Source organism: Eleutherodactylus coqui, chromosome 11 (assembly GCF_035609145.1).
Source record: "Eleutherodactylus coqui strain aEleCoq1 chromosome 11, aEleCoq1.hap1, whole genome shotgun sequence".
In the NCBI taxonomy this organism is placed as follows: Eukaryota; Metazoa; Chordata; class Amphibia; order Anura; family Eleutherodactylidae; genus Eleutherodactylus; species Eleutherodactylus coqui.
This window is the reverse complement of record NC_089847.1, coordinates 101331890-101353481: the sequence shown is the minus strand read 5'-3', so window position 1 is coordinate 101353481 and position 21592 is coordinate 101331890. Positions and strand designations below refer to the sequence as shown.

General features: G+C 47.8%; 1 protein-coding gene across 2 annotated transcripts in view; it reads left to right on the top strand.

The window, feature by feature from the left end:
* The window catches only part of TKFC (triokinase and FMN cyclase), a 45049-nt gene that overhangs the window by 21328 nt on the left and 2129 nt on the right, over positions 1-21592 (top strand). For both annotated transcript variants that reach the window (XM_066583176.1, XM_066583175.1), the window contains exons 2-15: positions 4081-4118; positions 4206-4395; positions 5658-5768; positions 7805-7986; positions 11233-11311; positions 11704-11793; positions 11918-11952; positions 15118-15202; positions 18066-18155; positions 18249-18365; positions 18461-18577; positions 19558-19695; positions 19772-19878; positions 20159-20262. In XM_066583176.1, coding sequence (XP_066439273.1) covers positions 4113-4118; positions 4206-4395; positions 5658-5768; positions 7805-7986; positions 11233-11311; positions 11704-11793; positions 11918-11952; positions 15118-15202; positions 18066-18155; positions 18249-18365; positions 18461-18577; positions 19558-19695; positions 19772-19878; positions 20159-20262 — 1451 coding nt within the window. In that variant the 5' untranslated portion in view covers positions 4081-4112. The remainder of the gene's footprint in view (positions 1-4080; positions 4119-4205; positions 4396-5657; positions 5769-7804; positions 7987-11232; positions 11312-11703; positions 11794-11917; positions 11953-15117; positions 15203-18065; positions 18156-18248; positions 18366-18460; positions 18578-19557; positions 19696-19771; positions 19879-20158; positions 20263-21592) is intronic.

Sequence of the window (21592 nt, the reverse complement as noted above, 5' to 3'; positions counted from 1 at the left end):
GTCTCCGGTCACTGCGCGCCCTGCGCCCATAGTCTCCGGTCACTGCGCGCCCTGCGCCCATAGTCTCCGGTCACTGCGCGCCCTGCGCCCATAGTCTCCGGTCACTGCGCGCCCTGCGCCCATAGTCTCCGGTCACTGCGCGCCCTGCGCCCATAGTCTCCGGTCACTGCGCGCCCTGCGCCCATAGACTCCGGTCACTGCGCGCCCTGCGCCCATAGTCTCCGGTCACTGCGCGCCCTGCGCCCATAGTCTCCGGTCACTGCGCGCCCTGCGCCCATAGTCTCCGGTCACTGCGCGCCCTGCGCCCATAGTCTCCGGTCACTGCGCGCCCTGCGCCCATAGTCTCCGGTCACTGCTCGCCCAGCGCCCATAGTCTCCGGTCACTGCGCGCCCTGCGCCCATAGTCTCCGGTCACTGCGCGCCCTGCGCCCATAGTCTCCGGTCACTGCGCGCCCTGCGCCCATAGTCTCCGGTCACTGCGCGCCCTGCGCCCATAGTCTCCGGTCACTGCGCGCCCTGCGCCCATAGTCTCCGGTCACTGCGCGCCCTGCGCCCATAGTCTCCGGTCACTGCTCGCCCAGCGCCCATAGTCTCCGGTCACGGCGCGCCCTGCGCCCCTAGTCTCCGGTCACGGCGCGCCCTGCGCCCATAGTCTCCGGTCACGGCGCGCCCTGCGCCCATAGTCTCCGGTCACGGCGCGCCCTGCGCCCATAGTCTCCGGTCACGGCGCGCCCTGCGCCCATAGTCTCCGGTCACGGCGCGCCCTGCGCCCATAGTCTCCGGTCACGGCGCGCCCTGCGCCCATAGTCTCCGGTCACGGCGCGCCCTGCGCCCATAGTCTCCGGTCACGGCGCGCCCTGCGCCCATAGTCTCCGGTCACGGCGCGCCCTGCGCCCATAGTCTCCGGTCACGGCGCGCCCTGCGCCCATAGTCTCCGGTCACGGCGCGCCCTGCACCCATAGTCTCCGGTCACGGCGCGCCCTGCACCCATAGTCTCCGGTCACGGCGCGCCCTGCACCCATAGTCTCCGGTCACGGCGCGCCCTGCACCCGTAGTCTCCGGTCACTGCGCGTTCTGCCCCCGTAGTGTCCTGCACCATCAGTCTCCAGTCACTGTGCATCCTGCGCCTATAGTCTCCGGTCACTGTGCATCCTGCACCTATAGTGTCCTGTGCGGACAGTCTCCGGTCACTGTGCATCCTGCACCTATAGTGTCCTGCACCAATAATCTCAGGCAACTGTGCATCCTGCACCTATAGTGTCCTGCGCAGACAGTCTCCGGTCACTGTGCATCCTGCACCTATAGTGTCCTGCGCGGACAGTCTCCGGTCACTGTGCATCCTGCACCTATAGTGTCCTGCGCGGACAGTCTCCGGTCACTGTGCATCCTGCACCTATAGTGTCCTGCGCGGACAGTCTCCGGTCACTGTGCATCCTGCACCTATAGTGTCCTGCGCGGACAGTCTCCGGTCACTGTGCATCCTGCACCCATAGTGTCCTGCGCGGACAGTCTCCGGCCACTGTGCATCCTGCACCCATAGTGTCCTGCGCGGACAGTCTCCGGTCACTGTGCATCCTGCACCCATAGTGTCCTGCGCGGACAGTCTCCGGTCACTGTGCATCCTGCACCCATAGTGTCCTGCGCGGACAGTCTCCGGTCACTGTGCATCCTGCACCCATAGTGTCCTGCGCGGACAGTCTCCGGTCACTGTGCATCCTGCACCCATAGTGTCCTGCGCGGACAGTCTCCGGTCACTGTGCATCCTGCACCCATAGTGTCCTGCGCGGACAGTCTCCGGTCACTGTGCATCCTGCACCCATAGTGTCCTGCGCGGACAGTCTCCGGTCACTGTGCATCCTGCACCCATAGTGTCCTGCGCGGACAGTCTCCGGTCACTGTGCATCCTGCACCCATAGTGTCCTGCGCGGACAGTCTCCGGTCACTGTGCATCCTGCACCCATAGTGTCCTGCGCGGACAGTCTCCGGTCACTGTGTATCCTGCACCCATAGTGTCCTGCGCGGACAGTCTCCGGTCACTGTGCATCCTGCACCCATAGTGTCCTGCGCGGACAGTCTCCGGTCACTGTGCATCCTGCACCCATAGTGTCCTGCGCGGACAGTCTCCGGTCACTGTGCATCCTGCACCCATAGTGTCCTGCGCGGACAGTCTCTGGTCACTGTGCATCCTGCACCCATAGTGTCCTGCGCGGACAGTCTCTGGTCACTGTGCATCCTGCACCCATAGTGTCCTGCGCGGACAGTCTCTGGTCACTGTGCATCCTGCACCCATAGTGTCCTGCGCGGACAGTCTCCGGTCACTGTGCATCCTGCACCCATAGTGTCCTGCGCGGACAGTCTCCGAGTACGGCGCATTCTGCACCTATAGTGTCCTGCGCGGACAGTCTCTGGTCACTGTGCATTCTGCACCTATAGTGTCCTGCGCGGACAGTCTCTGGTCACTGTGCATCCTGCACCCATAGTGTCCTGCGCGGACAGTCTCCGGTCACTGTGCATCCTGCACCCATAGTGTCCTGCGCGGACAGTCTCCGAGTACGGCGCATTCTGCACCTATAGTGTCCTGCGCGGACAGTCTCTGGTCACTGTGCATTCTGCACCTATAGTGTCCTGCGCGGACAGTCTCCGAGTACGGCGCATTCTGCACCTATAGTGTCCTGCGCGGACAGTCTCCGTGTACGGCGCATTCTGCACCTATAGTGTCCTGCGCGGACAGTCTCCGAGTACGGCGCATTCTGCACCTATAGTGTCCTGCGCGGACAGTCTCCGAGTACGGCGCATTCTGCACCTATAGTGTCCTGCGCGGACAGTCTCCGAGTACGGCGCATCCTGCACCTATAGTGTCCTGCGCGGACAGTCTCCGAGTACGGCGCATCCTGCACCTATAGTGTCCTGCGCGGACAGTCTCCAAATACGGCGCATTCTGCACCTATAGTGTCCTGCGCGGACAGTCTCCGTGTACGGCGCATTCTGCACCTATAGTGTCCTGCGCGGACAGTCTCCAAATACGGCGCATTCTGCACCTATAGTGTCCTGCGCGGACAGTCTCCGTGTACGGCGCATTCTGCACCTATAGTGTCCTGCGCGGACAGTCTCCGAGTACGGCGCATTCTGCACCTATAGTGTCCTGCGCGGACAGTCTCCGAGTACGGCGCATTCTGCACCTATAGTGTCCTGCGCGGACAGTCTCCGAGTACGGCGCATTCTGCACCTATAGTGTCCTGCGCGGACAGTCTCCGAGTACGGCGCATTCTGCACCTATAGTGTCCTGCGCGGACAGTCTCCGAGTACGGCGCATTCTGCACCTATAGTGTCCTGCGCGGACAGTCTCCGAGTACGGCGCATTCTGCACCTATAGTGTCCTGCGCGGACAGTCTCCGAGTACGGCGCATTCTGCACCTATAGTGTCCTGCGCGGACAGTCTCCGAGTACGGCGCATCCTGCACCTATAGTGTCCTGCGCGGACAGTCTCCGAGTACGGCGCATCCTGCACCTATAGTGTCCTGCGCGGACAGTCTCCGAGTACGGCGCATCCTGCACCTATAGTGTCCTGCGCGGACAGTCTCCAAATACGGCGCATTCTGCACCTATAGTGTCCTGCGCGGACAGTCTCCGTGTACGGCGCATTCTGCACCTATAGTGTCCTGCGCGGACAGTCTCCAAATACGGCGCATTCTGCACCTATAGTGTCCTGCGCGGACAGTCTCCGTGTACGGCGCATTCTGCACTGATAGTGTCCTGCGCGGACAGTCTCCGAGTACGGCACATTCTGCACCTATAGTGTCCTGCGCGGACAGTCTCCGAGTACGGCGCATTCTGCACCTATAGTGTCCTGCGCGGACAGTCTCCGAGTACGGCGCATTCTGCACCTATAGTGTCCTGCGCCATCGGTCTCCAGTCACTGAGCATCCTGCGCCTATAGTCTCTGGTCACTGAGCGTCCTACTCTAATGGTCTCCCGGCACTGAGCGTGCTGCTTTCTGTTCCTCTAGTCACTGAGCCTTCTATGCCCCCTCACCTATGTAGAATTTGCTCTGCTTATTAATCCTTTGTGTTTCTTGCACAGATATATCACTGCTGTCTCAGGAAGACGACAATATGGAGGTTTGTGACTTGGTTTTGCCCACATTTATCTATTGCTGTCCTATGTAGAGTCACTGGCAGCCATCATGCCCTGTTCTTATCTCGTAGGTCAGTAAGAAGCTCCTGAACTCTGTCCCTGGTTGCGTTGATGACGTTCTTCACGGCCTGACATCTTGCTCTCCTGGTCTACGTGTTCTTCAGGGACACCGCGTTGTATTACGTGCAGACCTGGATCGTGTTAAAGGACGTGTAGCACTGTTATCTGGAGGGGGCTCAGGACACGAGCCGGCACATGCAGGTAACTGCTGTAAGGTAATACCGGTGGATGATGACCGCTTGTTCTCTGCGTTATCATATGCACTCATAAGGGTTCAGGAAGCTTGGATATGGGGAGTTGTTTGAAGGATCCTTACACTGGAGAGCTCACAATTTTTCCCTCTTTCTCGACTAAAAAAAAATGTATCTGCAGAGTTAAAGGGATATTCCAGAACTTTAATGCTGATGACCTATCCTTAGATCCGATTGATGGGGGTCAATGTTGATCGCGGCATGTAGAGGGTTCAAAGAAGGAGCGAGCTCCCTATTTGTTGTCTTTTGCCAACTGCAATCGGACGACACTCTCTGGCATCCGATTTCTAGCAATAGCGACAATGCATTGCAGTACAGATGTACTGCAATGTATTATCATGGCGATCATACAATAAACGGGTTCAGGTCCCCTAAAGGGACATAAAAAGTATGTTTAAAAAAAAAAATTTTCGGCCACTTTCTCACGTTAAAAAAATAAATTAAATAAAATTTCCAAAAAACTTGCACTTGTTTGGTATCATCATGTCCATATCCTGTACAGTAAAAACCATTTTTAAAAATGTGGAAAACTGAGCCAAAATGTTTATGTTGTTCATTTTGCTTTCCAAAAAGTGGGATAGAAGGGATGAAAAAAGCCGCATGTATCGCCTCCAAAAAAACATAATTAAAGTTATACAATGTACCCCAAAAATGGTACGAAAACTACAACCTGTCACACAAAAAACAAACAAGCCCTCATACGGCCATGTTGACGAAAAATAGAAAAAGGTTGTGGCTTTTGAAAAGTGGGGATGAAAATCCCCCCAAAATCGCCGAGGCCTTATGGTCAAAATAGGCAGTTTTCTAAAGGGGTTGTGCAAGGGTTTAAATGTATTTCTCTATCAACAAGATAAGCAATAACGATCTCATCATAGGGGTTCGACCGCTGGGACCTTACAATCCTGCGAACGGGCGTCCTGAAGGTCCCTGCATGAATGTAGTAGCAGTCGAGCCTGAAAAACCAAAGCTCCATTCATTTCCGTCGGGCTGCTGGAGATACAGAATTCAAGTACCACTGAAATGAATGGAGGGGCAGTGAACATGCTTGAGCGCAGCCCCATTTGTGTGAGGACCTTCAGGACCCCCACTCTCAAGATTAATGAGAGTCTCAGCAGTCCGATAATTACCCCCTATCCTGCGGAATGGGAATAAGCCTTAAACTTCTTACAATCTATGTAATATCCTAGTAACATCTCCCCTCTTCCTTCACAGGGTACATTGGTCAGGGCATGCTCACCGGGGCCATTGCTGGTCCTGTCTTCACATCACCTCCAGTTGGAAGTATTGTAGCCGCAATCAGGACTGTAGCAGAAGCAGGAGCAGGTATAGTCATTATCTGTGTCTTTCTCTGTATTTGAGAGAGTTTTTAATGCACCAATTGGGAGAGAATTTAATGTGTACCTCATTTACATTTTCTTTAATCTAACAGGTGATTTTATGACTTTTTCTAATACATTTGATAGATTTAGGCTGCTTTAAATTGAAAATCACTCTTAAACTGCTGCACCTATCCCTTATTCAGCTATGCAGCTGAGGAACATGCTAGGGAAAATCTGTCTGCAGATGCATAGCTGAATACAACCAGTGTGTACAGACAGCTCCTTTACTGTGTGCCTACAGATTGCACTATCATTCAGGGCACAGTTCTGGAGAGAAGAGTCTTTTATTCCTGTAATAACTTCAGTCTCCATTACACTGTTGTCTTATCTCTCTGCCAGCGCTTCGAAGAGAAGCGACTTCTTGTACCGAGGAAGGGGCAGATTTAGTGCCAGGGCCAGTTAGAGAGATGAGAACATAACCATAAAAGGGAATTGAAGTAATTACAGAAATAAATGCCATGTTTAACACCAGAGTTACACGTAGTGCAAAATGGTGTGGATTTTCCACAGCAGAAGATCCATTTCGAAATCCACATAATTAATGTGTCAAAATCCGCACCAGGCTTCACTTCTGCATAAAGTAACATACGTAAGTAGAGCAGTCTCCGATATCGGAGCACTGTCCTGCATACTTTTAGAAACATGTCTGACATTGCAGCTCTGTCCTGCATGCTGTAGGATACATAAGCAGAACAGCCTCCATCATCAGAGCTCTATCCTGCATACTATAACATACATAAGCACAGCAGTGTCCGACTTAGGAGCGCTGTCCTGCATACTTTAGAAACATGTGTCGGCCCTCGTCTAACGTCTGAGCTCTGTCCTGCATGCTGTAGCATACATAAGCAGAGCAGTCTGACATCAGATCTCTATCCTGCATACTGTAACTAACATACATAAGCAGAGCAGTCTGACATCAGATCTCTATCCTGCATACTGTAACTAACATACATAAGCAGAGCAGTCTTCGATATTGGATCGGGTCCTGTATACTTTAGAAACATGTGTCGACCCTTGTCTGACATCAGAGCATTGTCCTGCATACTGTAGCATACATAAGCAGAACAGCCTCCAACTTTCTTGCATACTTTAGAAACGTGCCGGCCCTCATCTGACGTCGGAACTCAGTCCTGCATGCTGTAGCATACATAAACAGAGCCGTCTCTGACATTGAAGCTCTGTCCTACATGCTTTAAGAAACGTGTCGGCCCTCGTCCGACATCGGAGCTCTGTCCTGCATGCTGTAGCATACGTAAGCAGAACAGTTTCCGACATCGGAGTGCTGTCCTGCATACTTCTAGAAACCTGTATCGGCCCTCATCTGACATCGGAGCTCTGTTTTGCATACCGTAGCATACATATGCAGAATAGCCTCTGACATCGGATCTGCCCTGCATGCTATAGCATACATAAGCAGAGCAGTCTCTGACATCACAGTGCTGTTTTGCATACTTTTAGAAACATGTGTCGGCCCTCGTCCGACATCTAAGCTATGAAGAGAAATCTTAATGTCAAACGAGGGCCGACACTGGATTGGAAAAGGGTTCATTTTCGAAGAATTGCTAAAAATTCATCATGACAGATAATTTTTATGTGTTTCTGTTGAGTAATTCTAAGAATCCACAATGTACTTTTCTACCCAAAATAAATAAGAGCTGGGGAGTGTGCGGGTGCCAGGGAAATTAGATTGGAAAGGGTTAAGTGAGCCAAAACAAGGTGACCAATGAATTCTTGCTTATCAGCTGGTTGGTCGTCATGTTTACACAGAACTGTCACTTGTATTTGCTGTATCAATCCACTATTTGAACAAATTGACCCATATAAAGCCATCCTTTTGTAGTGGTTCTCCATATTGGCTTATTGAAGGCGTCGCACGTAAGGCCCCCCTCTATGATTTTCATATCTTCTAATGGGGCATATGGAAAGGGGTTGTCCTCGTGAAACAACCCACTCAAGTCTTCCATGTTTCTTCCATCACAGCTGGAGTTCTGTTGCTGGTGAAGAATTACACAGGTGATCGCCTAAATTTTGGTTTGGCTCTTGAGCGTGCCAAGAGGGATGGATTGGACGTGGAAATGGTGGTGATAGCAGATGATTGTGCCTTTTTCTCACCTCGCAAGGCTGGACGCCGTGGGCTTTGTGGAATCATACTCATTCATAAGGTGAAGCACACATTTATTAACCTCCTAATGTTCAACTCTGCAAGCTGTAGTGCCAGGTGCAGTTTATATGATCTGGGACTGGAGGCCAAATATTGATGAGATGGTTCTTAACATGGTTCCAAGGTTCAGTAATGATAAGACAAGTTGGTGTAGTACCTGCAGCTGCCAACTATTGTGGGGCTAATGGTTATGGGTCAATTCCTTATATCTTAGGCCTACTGTATTGTTAAGGTGGCCATATACACTAGATATTTGATAGCGGGTCATACCGATTTTGGTAGTATCCACCCACGTTTATAATGACCATGGCCAACAAATACAAGGCTGTATTCCCACATTGCAATTTTCCTTGCGGATTCTGCCTGTAAAACAACAGAAATCTGCTACTTTTCTGCCACTGCATTTTGCTGTGGATTTTCCCATCATTGGGCAAAATCTGCTTGGAAATTGCGCCATGTTTAGTGCAAATTACCTTCAAGTAGTGTCATATCACTTCTTCATGCGGAAACGCAGTTGAATTCTGTACACCGATTTTCACCCATTGATGGGGTTAAATCCACATGCAGATCCGTTGCAGAATAGTTATGGATTTCTGTCGTGGATTTACAGGCAGATCCCACATGGAAAAATTTTCAGCGGATTCCACCATGTGAACCTGGTTGTAAATTTGTATTGGTCAGTACCAATTAACCTACGGTCATAATGTTCATTCTACTATTACATGTAGATGACAAAATGCACTTACAGCGATGATAATTGTAACAGTTAGAATTATTTTGGACTTTGAAATTCAGCTTTTCATTTGCAGTATTTCATTGTAGGCCCATTTTATTAACCGAATATACCGAAATATAAGGAGCAAATCTTCGTAGTCATGACCAGCTGTATCGTCGATGGCTTTAGTTACATAATGGCTTTTATTGTTTAGTTTCAGTAGAAACAATATACTGATTATGAAATGTGCTCCTGTATGGTGGAAGGAAGTCATTGTGGCCCTCACAGGGTTGTTTAGTAAAGATTCATCATTGTTTAACGTGAATAATTGTCCGCCGGCAATGGGAAAAACATGGTAGAATTCTTGGATGCATCCAAAGACTTGAGCTGCATCCCTTCTAGTGGAAATATGTTTAGTTAAGTCTTATTCTATTGTATGAATCAGAAAAGGATTGTCCATCCACTTCCATGAGTCCAGCGGTCTGGAGTCTGGTTGCTGGAACCCCTGCAAGGTCATCTGCATTTCCCATCCACAGTTCCCTTGCAGCATCCTTGTAGTGTGAATTCAATGGGCAACCGTGTAAAGGTTCTCTTACACGGTTCGACTGCCAGGCGCATAAGTGTCTGACAGCCGTCCCAGCAACTATTGCTCATATGCTTTCGCACAGGAGCTAAAGTCATTAATGCTGGAGATCTTATCCACACTGGTGAGCTCTGATGGTTGAACTTGGGTTCAAGAGAAAAAAGAAAATAATTTTGAGGAAAAGTGTGCATAATCTAAACATAGCAACGTACTATGGTTGAAAAAAAAAAAACACACATCCGTTATCCTGAATCTATAGGCCTACAGTCTCGACCAGGGAAAGACAACAACCCTAAAGAGAGAGAGAGAGAGAGAGAGAGAGTATTAGAAATTATTATTTGATGCATAGAGTGTTCCTCCAAAAGGAACCTCCGGTCCTGGACAAATCAAGATGGCCACACCGCTTCTCTGACTAGCTGATACACACTGTGCACTAGTAGCGGATCATAGAATCCTAGAATGGTAGTGTTGGAAGGGACCTCCAGGGTCATTGGGTCCAACCCCCTGCTCAGTGCAGGATTAAAGGGGTTGTCCCGCGAAACAAAGTTGGGGTATACACTTCTGTATGGCCATATTAATGCACTTTGTAATGTAGATCGTGCATTAATTATGAGCCATACAGAAGTTATTCACTTACCTGCTCCGTTACTAGCGTCCTCGTCTCCATGGTGCCGTCTAATCTTCAGCGTCTAATCGCCCGATTAGACGCACTTGCACAGTCCGGTCTTCTCCCTTCTGAATGGGGCCGCTCGTGCCGGAGAGCGGCTCCTCGTAGCTCTGCCCCGTCACGTGTGCCAATTCCAGCCAATCAGGAGGCTGGAATCGGCAATGGACCGCACAGAAGACCTGCGGTCCACCGAGGGTGAAGATCCCGGCGGCCATCTTCACAAGGTAAGTCAGAAGTCGCCGGAGCGCGGGGATTCGGGTAAGTACTGGACGGTTTTTTTTTTTTTTATGCCTGCATCGGGTTTGTCTCGCGCCGAACGGGGGGGGGGGCTATTGAAAAAAAAAAAAAAACGTTTCGGCGTGGGACAACCCCTTTAAGTAAATCATCCCAGAAAGGTGTCTGTCCAGCCTTTGTTTGTACACTTTCATTGAAGCAGAACTCACCACATCCCATGGTAAACTGTTCCACTCATTGATCCCCCTCACTGTCCAATATCTAATTTGTGTCTCCTCCCTTACAGTTTCATCCCATTGCTTCTAGTCTTTCCTTGTGCAGATGAGAATAGGGCTGATCCCTCTACACTGTGACAGCCCTTCAGATATTTGTAGACAGCTGTTAAGTCTCCTCTCAGCCTTTTTTTTTTTGCAAGCTAAGCATTCCCAGATCCTTAACTGTTCCTCATAGGACATGATTTGCAGACCGCTCACCATCCTGGTAGCTCTTCTCTGAACTTGCTTCAGTTTGTCGATGTTTGTTTTTTTTTATATCTGGGTGCCCAGAACTGGACACAGTATTCTAGATCAGGTCTGACCAAGGAAGAGTAGAGGGGGGATAATTACTTTATGTGATCTAGATTCTATGCTTCTCTTAACACAACCCAGAACTGTGTTTGCCTTTTTTTTGCTGTTGCATCACTCTGTTGACTCATGTTCAGTCTGTGATTCATTAGTATACTCAAGTCTTTTTCACACATGCTGCTGCTTAGCTCAATTCCTCTCATTGTGTATCTACTTTTTTTTTCATTTTCCTCACTAGATGTAGAACTTTGCATTTCTCAATCAGTAATCTAAGACCCTACACCCTGCTCTGGTTGGCCAGTGCTGCTCACATAAATAGTTCTGCCCGATCAAAGCAACGTGTATTATCTTAGAGTATTAGTACATAGTGTGCATCAGGTAGTCGGAGAAGTAATCTTGATTTGTTCAGGACCAGAGGGTCGCTTTAATCATGTTAGCACTTAAAAATGTTAATTTACAAATTGCTATTATTTTCCACATTGTAGATTGCCGGAGCTCTAGCAGAGGAAGGAAAAAGTTTGAAAGAAATTGCTTCCTTCGTGAAAACTGCTGCTGCAGGAATTGGTACGGAAAAGTTGCATTATTTTCCTAACATACCATTGAAAATTAATGTGCAGATGCCATTTGTTGTTTTCGCCTGTGTTTTAGATGTAACGACTATTGTTTAAAAAGTTGCTAAAACGAGAAAAAGTGAATGATAAAATCGTTCAGTTTACACGCGAGCTAATGACCGAACAGCGAATGAGAATCGTTCACTTTCGCTCATCATTCTGTTTCAGCAGGACTAGTGTTGCTGGCACTTTTGTCACGACAGCATGAAGATTTATAATAGTAACCACAACCCACTGCTTCCCAAATTCATAGGAAGTTCTGCTTTCTAAATAGTTTCCTGTATATTCAGGGATAGTTGTTGAGGTCCTCTATATTACTGATGTATGGGCTCATCTCTTCTGCAGGTACCCTGGGAGTCAGCCTCTCACCATGCAGTGTGCCAGGCTCTGGACCAACTTTTAAACTTGGCTCTGATGAGATAGAACTGGGACTGGGTAAGAAGACACCCTACAGAGCCGTACATTTGTTTATGTTCTGTGTTTAGGAGTATTTTAGTGATTACTTTACACTTTTTAACCCTGTGCTGTTTAACTGGTTTAACTTTTTGTGTTTGCACAGGTATACATGGAGAAGCCGGGGTACAAAGATACAAGGTATTCGGTTAGCAGATGTCTAATAGTGATGAGCGAGCATACTCGCTAAGGGCAATTGCTGGAGCGAGCATTGCCCTTAGCGAGTACCTGCCGCTCGAGAGAAAAGGTTCGGGTGCCGGCGGCGGGCAGGGAGCTGCGGGGCAGAGCGGGGAGGAATGAAGGGGAGATCTCTCCCTCCCTCTCTCCCCCCCGCTCCACCCTGCTGACTGCCACAACTCACCGCTCCCCCGCGCTGGCACCCGAACCTTTTCCCTCAAGCGGGCAGGTACTCGCTAAGGGCAATGCTCGCTCGACCAATTGCCCTAAGCGAGTATGCTCGCTCATCTCTAATGTCTAACCTTTGTTATTTCAGTAAGGGTGGAGATGTATATGCATATAGACACACACATAACACACTCCCCTTCTTTTTTTTTTTCACTCTCCTCTAAGGCTAACTTTACACGGGCGAGTGCGATATGGGGCTGTGAATCCGCCCCGATATCGTGCTCCCCACCATGTAAAAATCCCTATAGAAAAACATTCTCACATCACTTTGAGGATTCAGGGATCATCCGGCGCAGCAGTCACGATTGCAGCAGATGATCACTGAGTTTCTCCCATTGCTTTCAATAGGCCAGCGCTGCTCTGTCCAGCCCCATTGGGCGTTGTGATGTGAGATCATGCAGCCAGATAGAACATGCCACGATTTGGACCTGCGGTGCCATGCAGGGAAATATCGCTCATGTGCATGACCCCATTCAAAAGAATGGGGTTCATATTTGTGTGAGATTTAGGCATCTTAAAATGCTCAAATCTTGCACGATTTTTTGCGCTCGTGTGAAGGCAGCCTAAATTTTAAGTTGGCGGTTTTCTTAATGTGTATCCACTCTAGACAATCCTTCAGCTGAATGCATCCATCAGCAGTACAAATCTCTCTGGTCCTGATACTTTGCTAGAGTGTAGATCAAGCTTATCAACCTGGAGTCTACCTTGCTTATCAACAGGTGATTACCTAGGACCTCATGTACACAGGCGGATCAGATCCCACATGTGGGAGCCCACAGCGGAATCGTAATCCGACCCTGCCCGCTGCCGAGGACAGTGCTTACCTGTGCAGGTCTTCACTGCGGATGCATGTGGAAGCGGCGGACGGCGCACATGCGCAATGGAGATTTTTATTTCTTTTAAATCTCCTGCTTACCTGCGGAATCCGGGGCCCTCCGCAATTCAGTTGCAGACAGACCCCCCAATTGGATGGCTTCCATTGACTTAAATGGAAGCTATCCATGCAGGAACCACAGCAAAATGGAGCATGCTGCAATTTGTTTTCCAGACAAGAAGGTCCACAAAACAAATCTGCATGCTATAATTAAGCCGCAGACACCCATGTCTCCCTATGGGCGGCTTGAATTGCGGATTCCACAATTCAAACTTGTCTGTGGACATTGTGCCTCAGGCTCCTTTTATATAGACAGATTATTGCTCATAACAAGCGCTAATTGCCTCTTGTTGGTTTTAGATTAGCATGCCAAGTGATTGTGCAGCCATTCATATAAACAGTCATTTGAGTGATCTTACCAACAGTTTACATTGTTGTCGGCAGCACATTTCCTGTTTATATAAGGAGATGTACTGCCAACAAAATGATAATTTTTATGACTGTATCGAAGGTGCGATGATGACAAACAAGCGTGTTATCGTTTTTGGTTCAGTCGCTGGGTACCTCTCCTACAGGGAAACCTGTCAGTCGCTGAGCAGGACCACCCGGATAACCAGATTGAGAAAAGGTTTAAATGAAGAAATGACAAGTTATACTGGAACTTTTCTAACAAAAGAAATCCCACCCCTAGAAGAAGTTGTTGTTTTGCTATAAAACTCGGCATGCGGTTACATCTCAGACAGATATGCAAATGATTACAGTTGTGGTGTGATTAGATGAACAGTCTTGTCACCAAAGGCCATAAAAGTGGTTCCCCCTTGGCCTATAAAAAGGCTCCCTTGTGTGTAGTGACCTCTTCTTCCGCTTGTGTAGAGCTTGTTTTCATCCCATTACCAGAGTCTGAGAGTGGCGCAATATTGGGATGTGAGAAGCTGGATGGTCTTATTGACAAATTGTCCTCCACCGGGCCGTACTGACTAGACTGTTAGGAGGTGTTGGGACCAGTGGATGTGTGACGGCACACAAGGTGACCGGGATCAGGACGCCCCCTACAGACCACCAGTAGAGAGGATTGTTTGATCTTCTAACAAGCATAAGCAGCTCTAAATGTTTCATTACCCGCCATTCAGAGACAAGTGGCGCCATCATAATAGGCTGTTTGACGGTTGGAACCATTTCCAGATGCTTGGTTGAAGGACATTTGGTCTCACAAGGCCCATTACATGTACGGCCTTTAACATCCACCGTCGCCTCCGTTTGCAGTGGTGTCGTGAACGACAGAACCGGACTGCTACAGAGTGGAACCAGGTTGTCTTTAGTGACAAATCCAGGTTTAGTTTGGCCACTGATGATGGCTGTGTTCATGTCTGGAGACCTAGAGGTGAGCGCCTCAATCCTGCCTTGGCTGTGGAGCGGCACACTGCCTTCTGCTGGTGTGATGGTCTGGGGGGACATCGCATAGGACAGTCGATCTTCCCTAGTAGTGCTATGAGGGACATTGTCAGCTGCAGCCACATGTGTTCCTCTCATGGCGGCTTCCAAAAGTCATTTTCCAGCAGGATAATGCTCAGCCGCACACACAAGGGGGTCACAGGAGCCTCCACAACATTGTCACACTTACATGGCTGCCGGGTCGCAAGATTTATAGCCAATAGAACATGTATGGAACCATCTGGAACACCAACTTCGCCAGCCTATGAGTTTGCAATGATCTAGAGGCTCAGTTACAGCTTCTGGGGGAGGGATTGGTTTTGACGATGAGTCTATACATTAGTCTGCTCAGCTCCTCCTGCTCTATAACATGCCAACTGCAGATTGCACTGCATTTTCACTATGACAGGTTCCCTTTAAATGAGCCAAATAACTTTGCATTGTATAGCTACATAAACCAGAAGTGTAACACTCATATCTAACTTGATTTTAGTTCAGTCTTCTACCTGATTGGCTCTGCTGCTCTGGCTTCTAATGTCTTATGTTTCAGGATGTTTGGTAGTTGTTAGGTAGACCGTCACTTCTCACTTTTACAGATGATGTCTTGTGATGAGGTTGTGAAGATCATGATTGACCACATGACTGATCCAGCCAACAAGTCAAGAGTGGACGTAAAATCAAGTGAGCACAACCAACGTATCTGACGATCTCCGCTACTGTAGAGTTGTGGTTTTCTAAACCTTTGCATGAATGGGGCAGCAGAATGAGTGGACTTTATCTAAAGGCCATCGATGCAAATTTTTTAATGATCTATGAAACCCGGAGATAATTCAGAAATATTTATAAATAGTTTTAATGTCAGAGATCTACAATGAGGAAAGGTTTTACACCCACCTTTCTGTTTTGGATAATAAAGCAGTAAGAAGTAGAGTATTACCTTGTACTGATCCTGAGTTAGGCTCCTTGTAGATGAGCCGGTTCTCGTGTGAACAAGCGAGTGACGTCATCGGTAGCTCATTTGCCCTCGTGCAGACTGTTCAGACAGGCAGATACATCGTTGGCTCGTTCACACGAGAATCATTCAAAATTGTTCAGTCTTTCACATTTGCTGTATAAGTGACTGACAGGGACTGAACGATTGCTGATTAAACCGAATGATGAGCGAATGAGTCAACGATGGTTTTTATGCCCGCATAAAACAAACAATAAGTGAACGTTCTCGTTCGTTGTTCAGTCGCGTTTAGACTAAACAATTAGCCTTCACTTAGCTCGTTAGAACGATTTTTTGAACGATAATCGTTCCGTCTAAAAGCAACTTTACAGCTGTATTGTCTCTATCATCCAGAGCTGCATTCAACATTTTGCTGGCTTCAGAGCTGAAATCTTAGAGATTGGTCTGCTTTAGAAAGTATAGTCTTTACAGATACTGTACAGGGATCTGATGAAGTAAAAAAGCTATTCTCTTCATAGGAGCTTAAAGCGTACCTGAGTTTTCAACAAGTTTTCTAAAATACACTAGGTTCTCCCTTAGGCCTTATGTCCACTAGCAAAATTCAATAGCAGTTTCCGCAGCAGATTCCGCAGGTGAAATCCGCATTCAATTTTGCCTATGAGGAATCATTGGCCATCTGCAGTCAATTAAATTGAATTTTGCACCCGCGGATGGCATTTTAATTGATTTGCGTTTTTCACACGCGGGAAAAAAACACAGCATGCTCCATTTTACCGTGGATTCTGCAGGGATCGGCCTACATTGCTATCGATAGGTGGAAATATCCGCATGCAAAAAAAAAAAACCATTTAAAGCAATCTGCAGCAGATTCTGCGCGGATTACATTTTTCTAGTGGACATGAGGCCTTGGACCTCATGTCCACGGGGAAAATCAGGTCCGCCGCGGATTCTTCATGTAGAATCCGCAGCGGGTCCCTCCTGCCGCACGGACATGAGGCCTAAAAATAAGAATAAACTCACCTGCTCCAGACGATGGGAATCTTCCTTCCTTCGCGTCCGGATCTTCTTTCTTCGTCTTGGCGGATGTGCTCGGCATGCCGGCAGTGTGCCGCGCGCATGTGCCGGGCACATCCGCCGGGCCGAAGAAAGAAGATCCGGCCGCAAAGGAAGGAAGATCTGCATCGTCCGGAGCAGGTGAGTTTAATTCTGGTACGGGTCTCCTGCGGATCCGGACGGCTTCCATAGGCTTCAATAGAAGCCTGCGGCAGCCGTCCCCGCGGGAGACCCGCACTAAAATGGAGCGTGTCCATTTTTTTTCCCGCACGCGGATCCGTGCCTGACGGGAAAAATGACATCCGCAGATATTTAACTACCTGCGGGTGTCCAATGCATCCCTATGGGGCGCGGATCCGCGTGCGGGAGAAACGCTGCGGATTTAAAATAAAAATTATCCCGTGGACATAAGGCCTTACTCTCCCATTTGCTGCTGTTTGCATCCTGTTTTATGTTTAACACAAGGGGGTGGAGATCCACAAAATAACTGGGTGTGTTTGGGGGGGGGGGGAATATAAACAAAGTGCTACAGAACACCTATGTGTACCATGAAACACTAACACAAAAGCCTACCATTCTACCAAGTAGTTCACTGTCCTGTGGGGGGGGTCTCACATGAACAGATTCTATTTGCGGAGTCCATGAACGCGGTCTGCGCAGACTTTCCATGGCAAAACACAGGCATTGAAAGTCATGTACTTTCGATTTTTCCTTCACGCTCGTGAATACAAACTGCGTATTCCGCAAGCAGAAGTAAAATCGCAGCATGCGTTATTTTGCCATAGAGTCCATGCAGGTTGCCTCCATTAAAGCCAATGGTGGCTGTCTAACCCACAGTTAACATTGCATATGGCTGTGGGTATTCACATCATTGCTAAGCGGCGGTGTGGGAAATGCAAAGGAGAAGAAAGCTGTACTGCACATGTCCGCCTGCATGTGCATGAAGCCGGAATCTGTGTGACCCAGGGCCTTAAGGCCCTTTCAGGCTGCCTGTCCACGGGCAGACGGATCTCCGCCGGTCAGCCTATCTGACAGATAGGCTGACCACAGAGAATCGTGGCGAATCGCAATGATTCTCCGCTCCTGGACAGAGGGGAAGCGCTCTCCATAGCATTGAGAGCGTTCACTGCGTTCCCCAGAAGTGGATTATCGCCGCGGGGAACGCAATGAAAACTCGCCCGTGGACAGGCAGCCTTAGGCCACTTTCACACAGGCGGTGATAAAAGCACAGCTTATTTACTAGGGTAGAGTTGGTCCAGCGTTCGTTGACTCATTTCATGCAGACATTAAAATCATCGTCGGCTCGTTCACTTATTCTTTCTTTTTAAATACTGATCATTCAGACGTTCCCACTTATACAGCGAATGTGAATGAATGAATCATTTCTCATTTGAATGAGCCAATCATGTACTTGGCTGTGTAAACAGGCTGCACAAGCGAATTCCGACCTCGTTCACTTATTCAAACGATGATCATTTGGTGTAAACGGACCCTTAGTCGTCCCTGTGAATTGTTTTTCTCCGGTTATTGCTTCCTTAGGTGACTCCGTTATACTGATTGTTAATAACCTGGGAGGTTTATCCTGTCTGGAGCTACAGATCGTCGCCAGCTCGGCGGTCCGTTTTCTAGGTCAGTAAACATATATATGACCCATTCTTTTAACTCATCCTTCAAGTAACTATATTAACCTCGTACTAAAACTCACCCGCTCTTGTGTTCTAGAGGGTCGTGGGCTGCACATAGAGCGGGCGATGACTGGATCCTTCATGACGGCTCTTGAGATGAGTGGAGTCTCCCTCACCCTAATGAAGGCTTCACCAGAAATTCTGCAGCTCTTTGGTAATGGCGTCTCTCACCTGTCTGCATTAGGCACGTACTTGTGCTTCACCTTTCTGCCATTTTATAATGGTTATTGAATGTTTGTGTTGTCACAGACAAGGACACATCAGCTCCCGCTTGGCCTCGGGTTCTCCATGTTCCTGTAACGGGTCGGACACGCACTTTCCCATGTGCTGCTGAAAGCCCACAGCCGAAGGAGCCTCATCCCGATGGTGAACATGTAGCACTAACCTATTCTCTGTATTATGTATGACCATATGTAGACTGATCGGCCCAAATACAGTCCTCATACGTGAGATATACAACATTGTTTCCAGGCGGTTAATGGGTTATTCAGGAATTAGTTGTTGATGACCTGTATAGGATAGGATATCAATATCAGAGTGGTGAGGTCCCACTTCTGTCATCCCTATGGAATGGTTTGAAAAAGCGATGACTCTTTGGAGAATGCTGTGGCCTCTTCCTCGGCCTGTAATGTCAGGTCCATCGATCATATGCCCTTTCATTGGCTTAGTCCCATTCAAATGAATTGGAGTAGCCTTCACTGCAAGGCACTTCCGCTACAAAATACATGGTGCTATGCCTGGTATATAATGGCGGCTGCAGAACTTTCCTGGGCACCGTGGCTCCTTCAAACAGTTGATCAGTGGGAGTGTCAGGAGTTAGACCTCCGCTGATCTGATATTGATGATCTATCATGATGACTGGCCATCAATATCTAATAGGATAGGTGATAAAAAGTCTGATCGATGGGACTTTTACTGCCGACACCTCCACCAATATTGTGACGAGAGCCACAAGTTCCCTTCTCCTTCTCACTGCCGACTTGTTGCACCCTCCACAGTGGAGATTGAATGGAGCAGCGGCCGAGCCTGTGCATCTCTGCTCTATTCATTTCATAGGGGTTGGTGAAAGTAGCCCAGCGCTTGTACTCAGCTATCTCTCATTGAAAATGAATGGAGCAGCACCGAGCATGCTCAACCGCTGCTTTATTCAATCTTCCCTCAGTGAGCCCTCGGTGAGGAGGACCCAGGAACCCCCAATTCAGGAATGGTGGGGATATCAGATGTGAGGACCCCACTCCCCCGAGTCCTTAAATGTTTTATCTGCTATCCTGTTAATAAGTAATAATAGTCAATTTTGGGAATACCTCTTTAAGTATACTATAACTCATGTACCATCCTTTCTTTAGTCAAGAGTGTGCAGGTCTACAGCCGTGTTCTTGGGTACGTGTGCAGCTCTCTTCTATCCCTGGAGGAGGAGTTAAATGACCTGGACCGGGCCGCTGGGGACGGTGATTGTGGAAGCACACATGCAAGAGCAGCACATGGTAAATTACGTCTTATGACATTGCGATGATCTTTGGTGTCTGCTATACATTGGTTCTAAGTCTCAAATCTCCGCAGCCATCAAGGACTGGATAAACAGCGGGCAGCTTCCCTCTCAGCCATCACAGTTCCTCGCAGCATTGTCACACGTACTGCTGGAGAAGATGGGCGGCACTTCTGGCGCAGTAAGGCAATATCATAACTTTTATATAGAACCATTTGGTTATTGTACCTCAAGATATAAATGAAAAATCATACTCAACTATAAGCTTTAACTTGGGATGATGGCTTGGATTTATCATCCATAGCTGAGTGATGGAAGGTTCACATAACAAGTGAGGAGCAACTTAACAACCCAACACAAGCAGATTTCACTTAGAATGTGATCACATTATTAAATTGTCTTTATGTGTTAGTTGAAGGCACCAATGTACTTACATCAGTCAATTTTATTGTTCATTATAGCTGTATAGTCTATTCTTAATGGCCGCCGCTCAACCCTTGCAAAATCAATCTGGACCCCAGGCATGGGCAGCAGCGATGGAGGCTGGAATAGGAGCTATGAAGAGGTAAAGAGAAATATTAAAGAGTGTCCTCCTTTTTTATATTAGACTATAGTGAGGACTTCAGAAAGAATTCATGCAGTATAATAATGCTATGGAGATCCACCCTCTTAATGAGCAATATGTAAATGGACAGTAGGCTGCAGTCTATGGTTAACGAGACTAGTCTACTGGCGGGTGATTCGAAAAAAAAAGTCCAAAAGAAAAAAGTTTGGTACCTTGTTAGCCAGTAGAGCACAATGTGATTGTTCCCAGCAAGAGAAACCAAGTCATCTTGTAGATATGATACCTTTTAATGGCTAACAAAAATACATGAGGTTATAGCAAGCTTTCAGACCTCTCGGGGTTCTTCCTCAGGCCTGAGAGGTTTGAAAGCTAGCTATAATCTCATGTATTTTTGTTAGCCAATAAAAGGTATCATAGTGAAAAAAATCCATACATATTAGATTGACATAATAGGAGGCATTGTTATATAGAGGAGATGTGTCACCTGACTATTCTGCAGCATGATACAATGACGCCCGCCTGTTAGACCAAATGACGCACAAAAATACTGTGCTGTTTGGCTAATGAGAATACTTAATCCTAACCTCGTCCATGACCCTCTCTGCACCCTGGTATGAAACTATATCATATCCTATGTCTCACCCAAGGGTTGGGAAGATGCACAGAATAGCTGTGTGTCGGGGATGGTATCAATAACCCCAATTAAAAAAACGCAGTAAGCAAAGTGCTACAGAACACCTGTGTGCACCATGAAACACTAACACAAAAAGTATGGTCTGAGATCAGGTGATTGCTGGGGGTCCCAAGCAGCAGATCCCTGCTGACTACTACTGATGACCTATCCTATGCCCAGAATACCCCTTTAACCCCTTAAGGACACGGCCTATTTTAGCGTTGAGGATGCAACGATTTTTGGGGGATTTTTATCTCCACTTTTCAAAAGCCATAACTTTTTTAATTTTCCATCGATATGGCCGTATGAGGGTTTGTTTTTTGCGTGGCGAACTGTAGTTTTTATTAGTATCATTTTTGGGTGCATATAATGTATTGTAAAACTTTTTTATATATATATATATATATATTTTTTTTTTTTTTGAGAACAGGGAGAGAAAACACTTCAATTCTGCCATTGTTTTTTTTTTTTTTTTAACTGCGTCAATCATACAGAATAAATGACACATTACGTTTTTTCTGCAGGTCGATACGATTACAACTCCTTTTGGGAAATTATATAAGCGTTTTGCCTCCATTTTTTACTTTTTTTTTGGTGTGCAGGGTTAATAGTGTCCTTAAATCATAGAACAGGTCATTACAGACACGATGATACCAA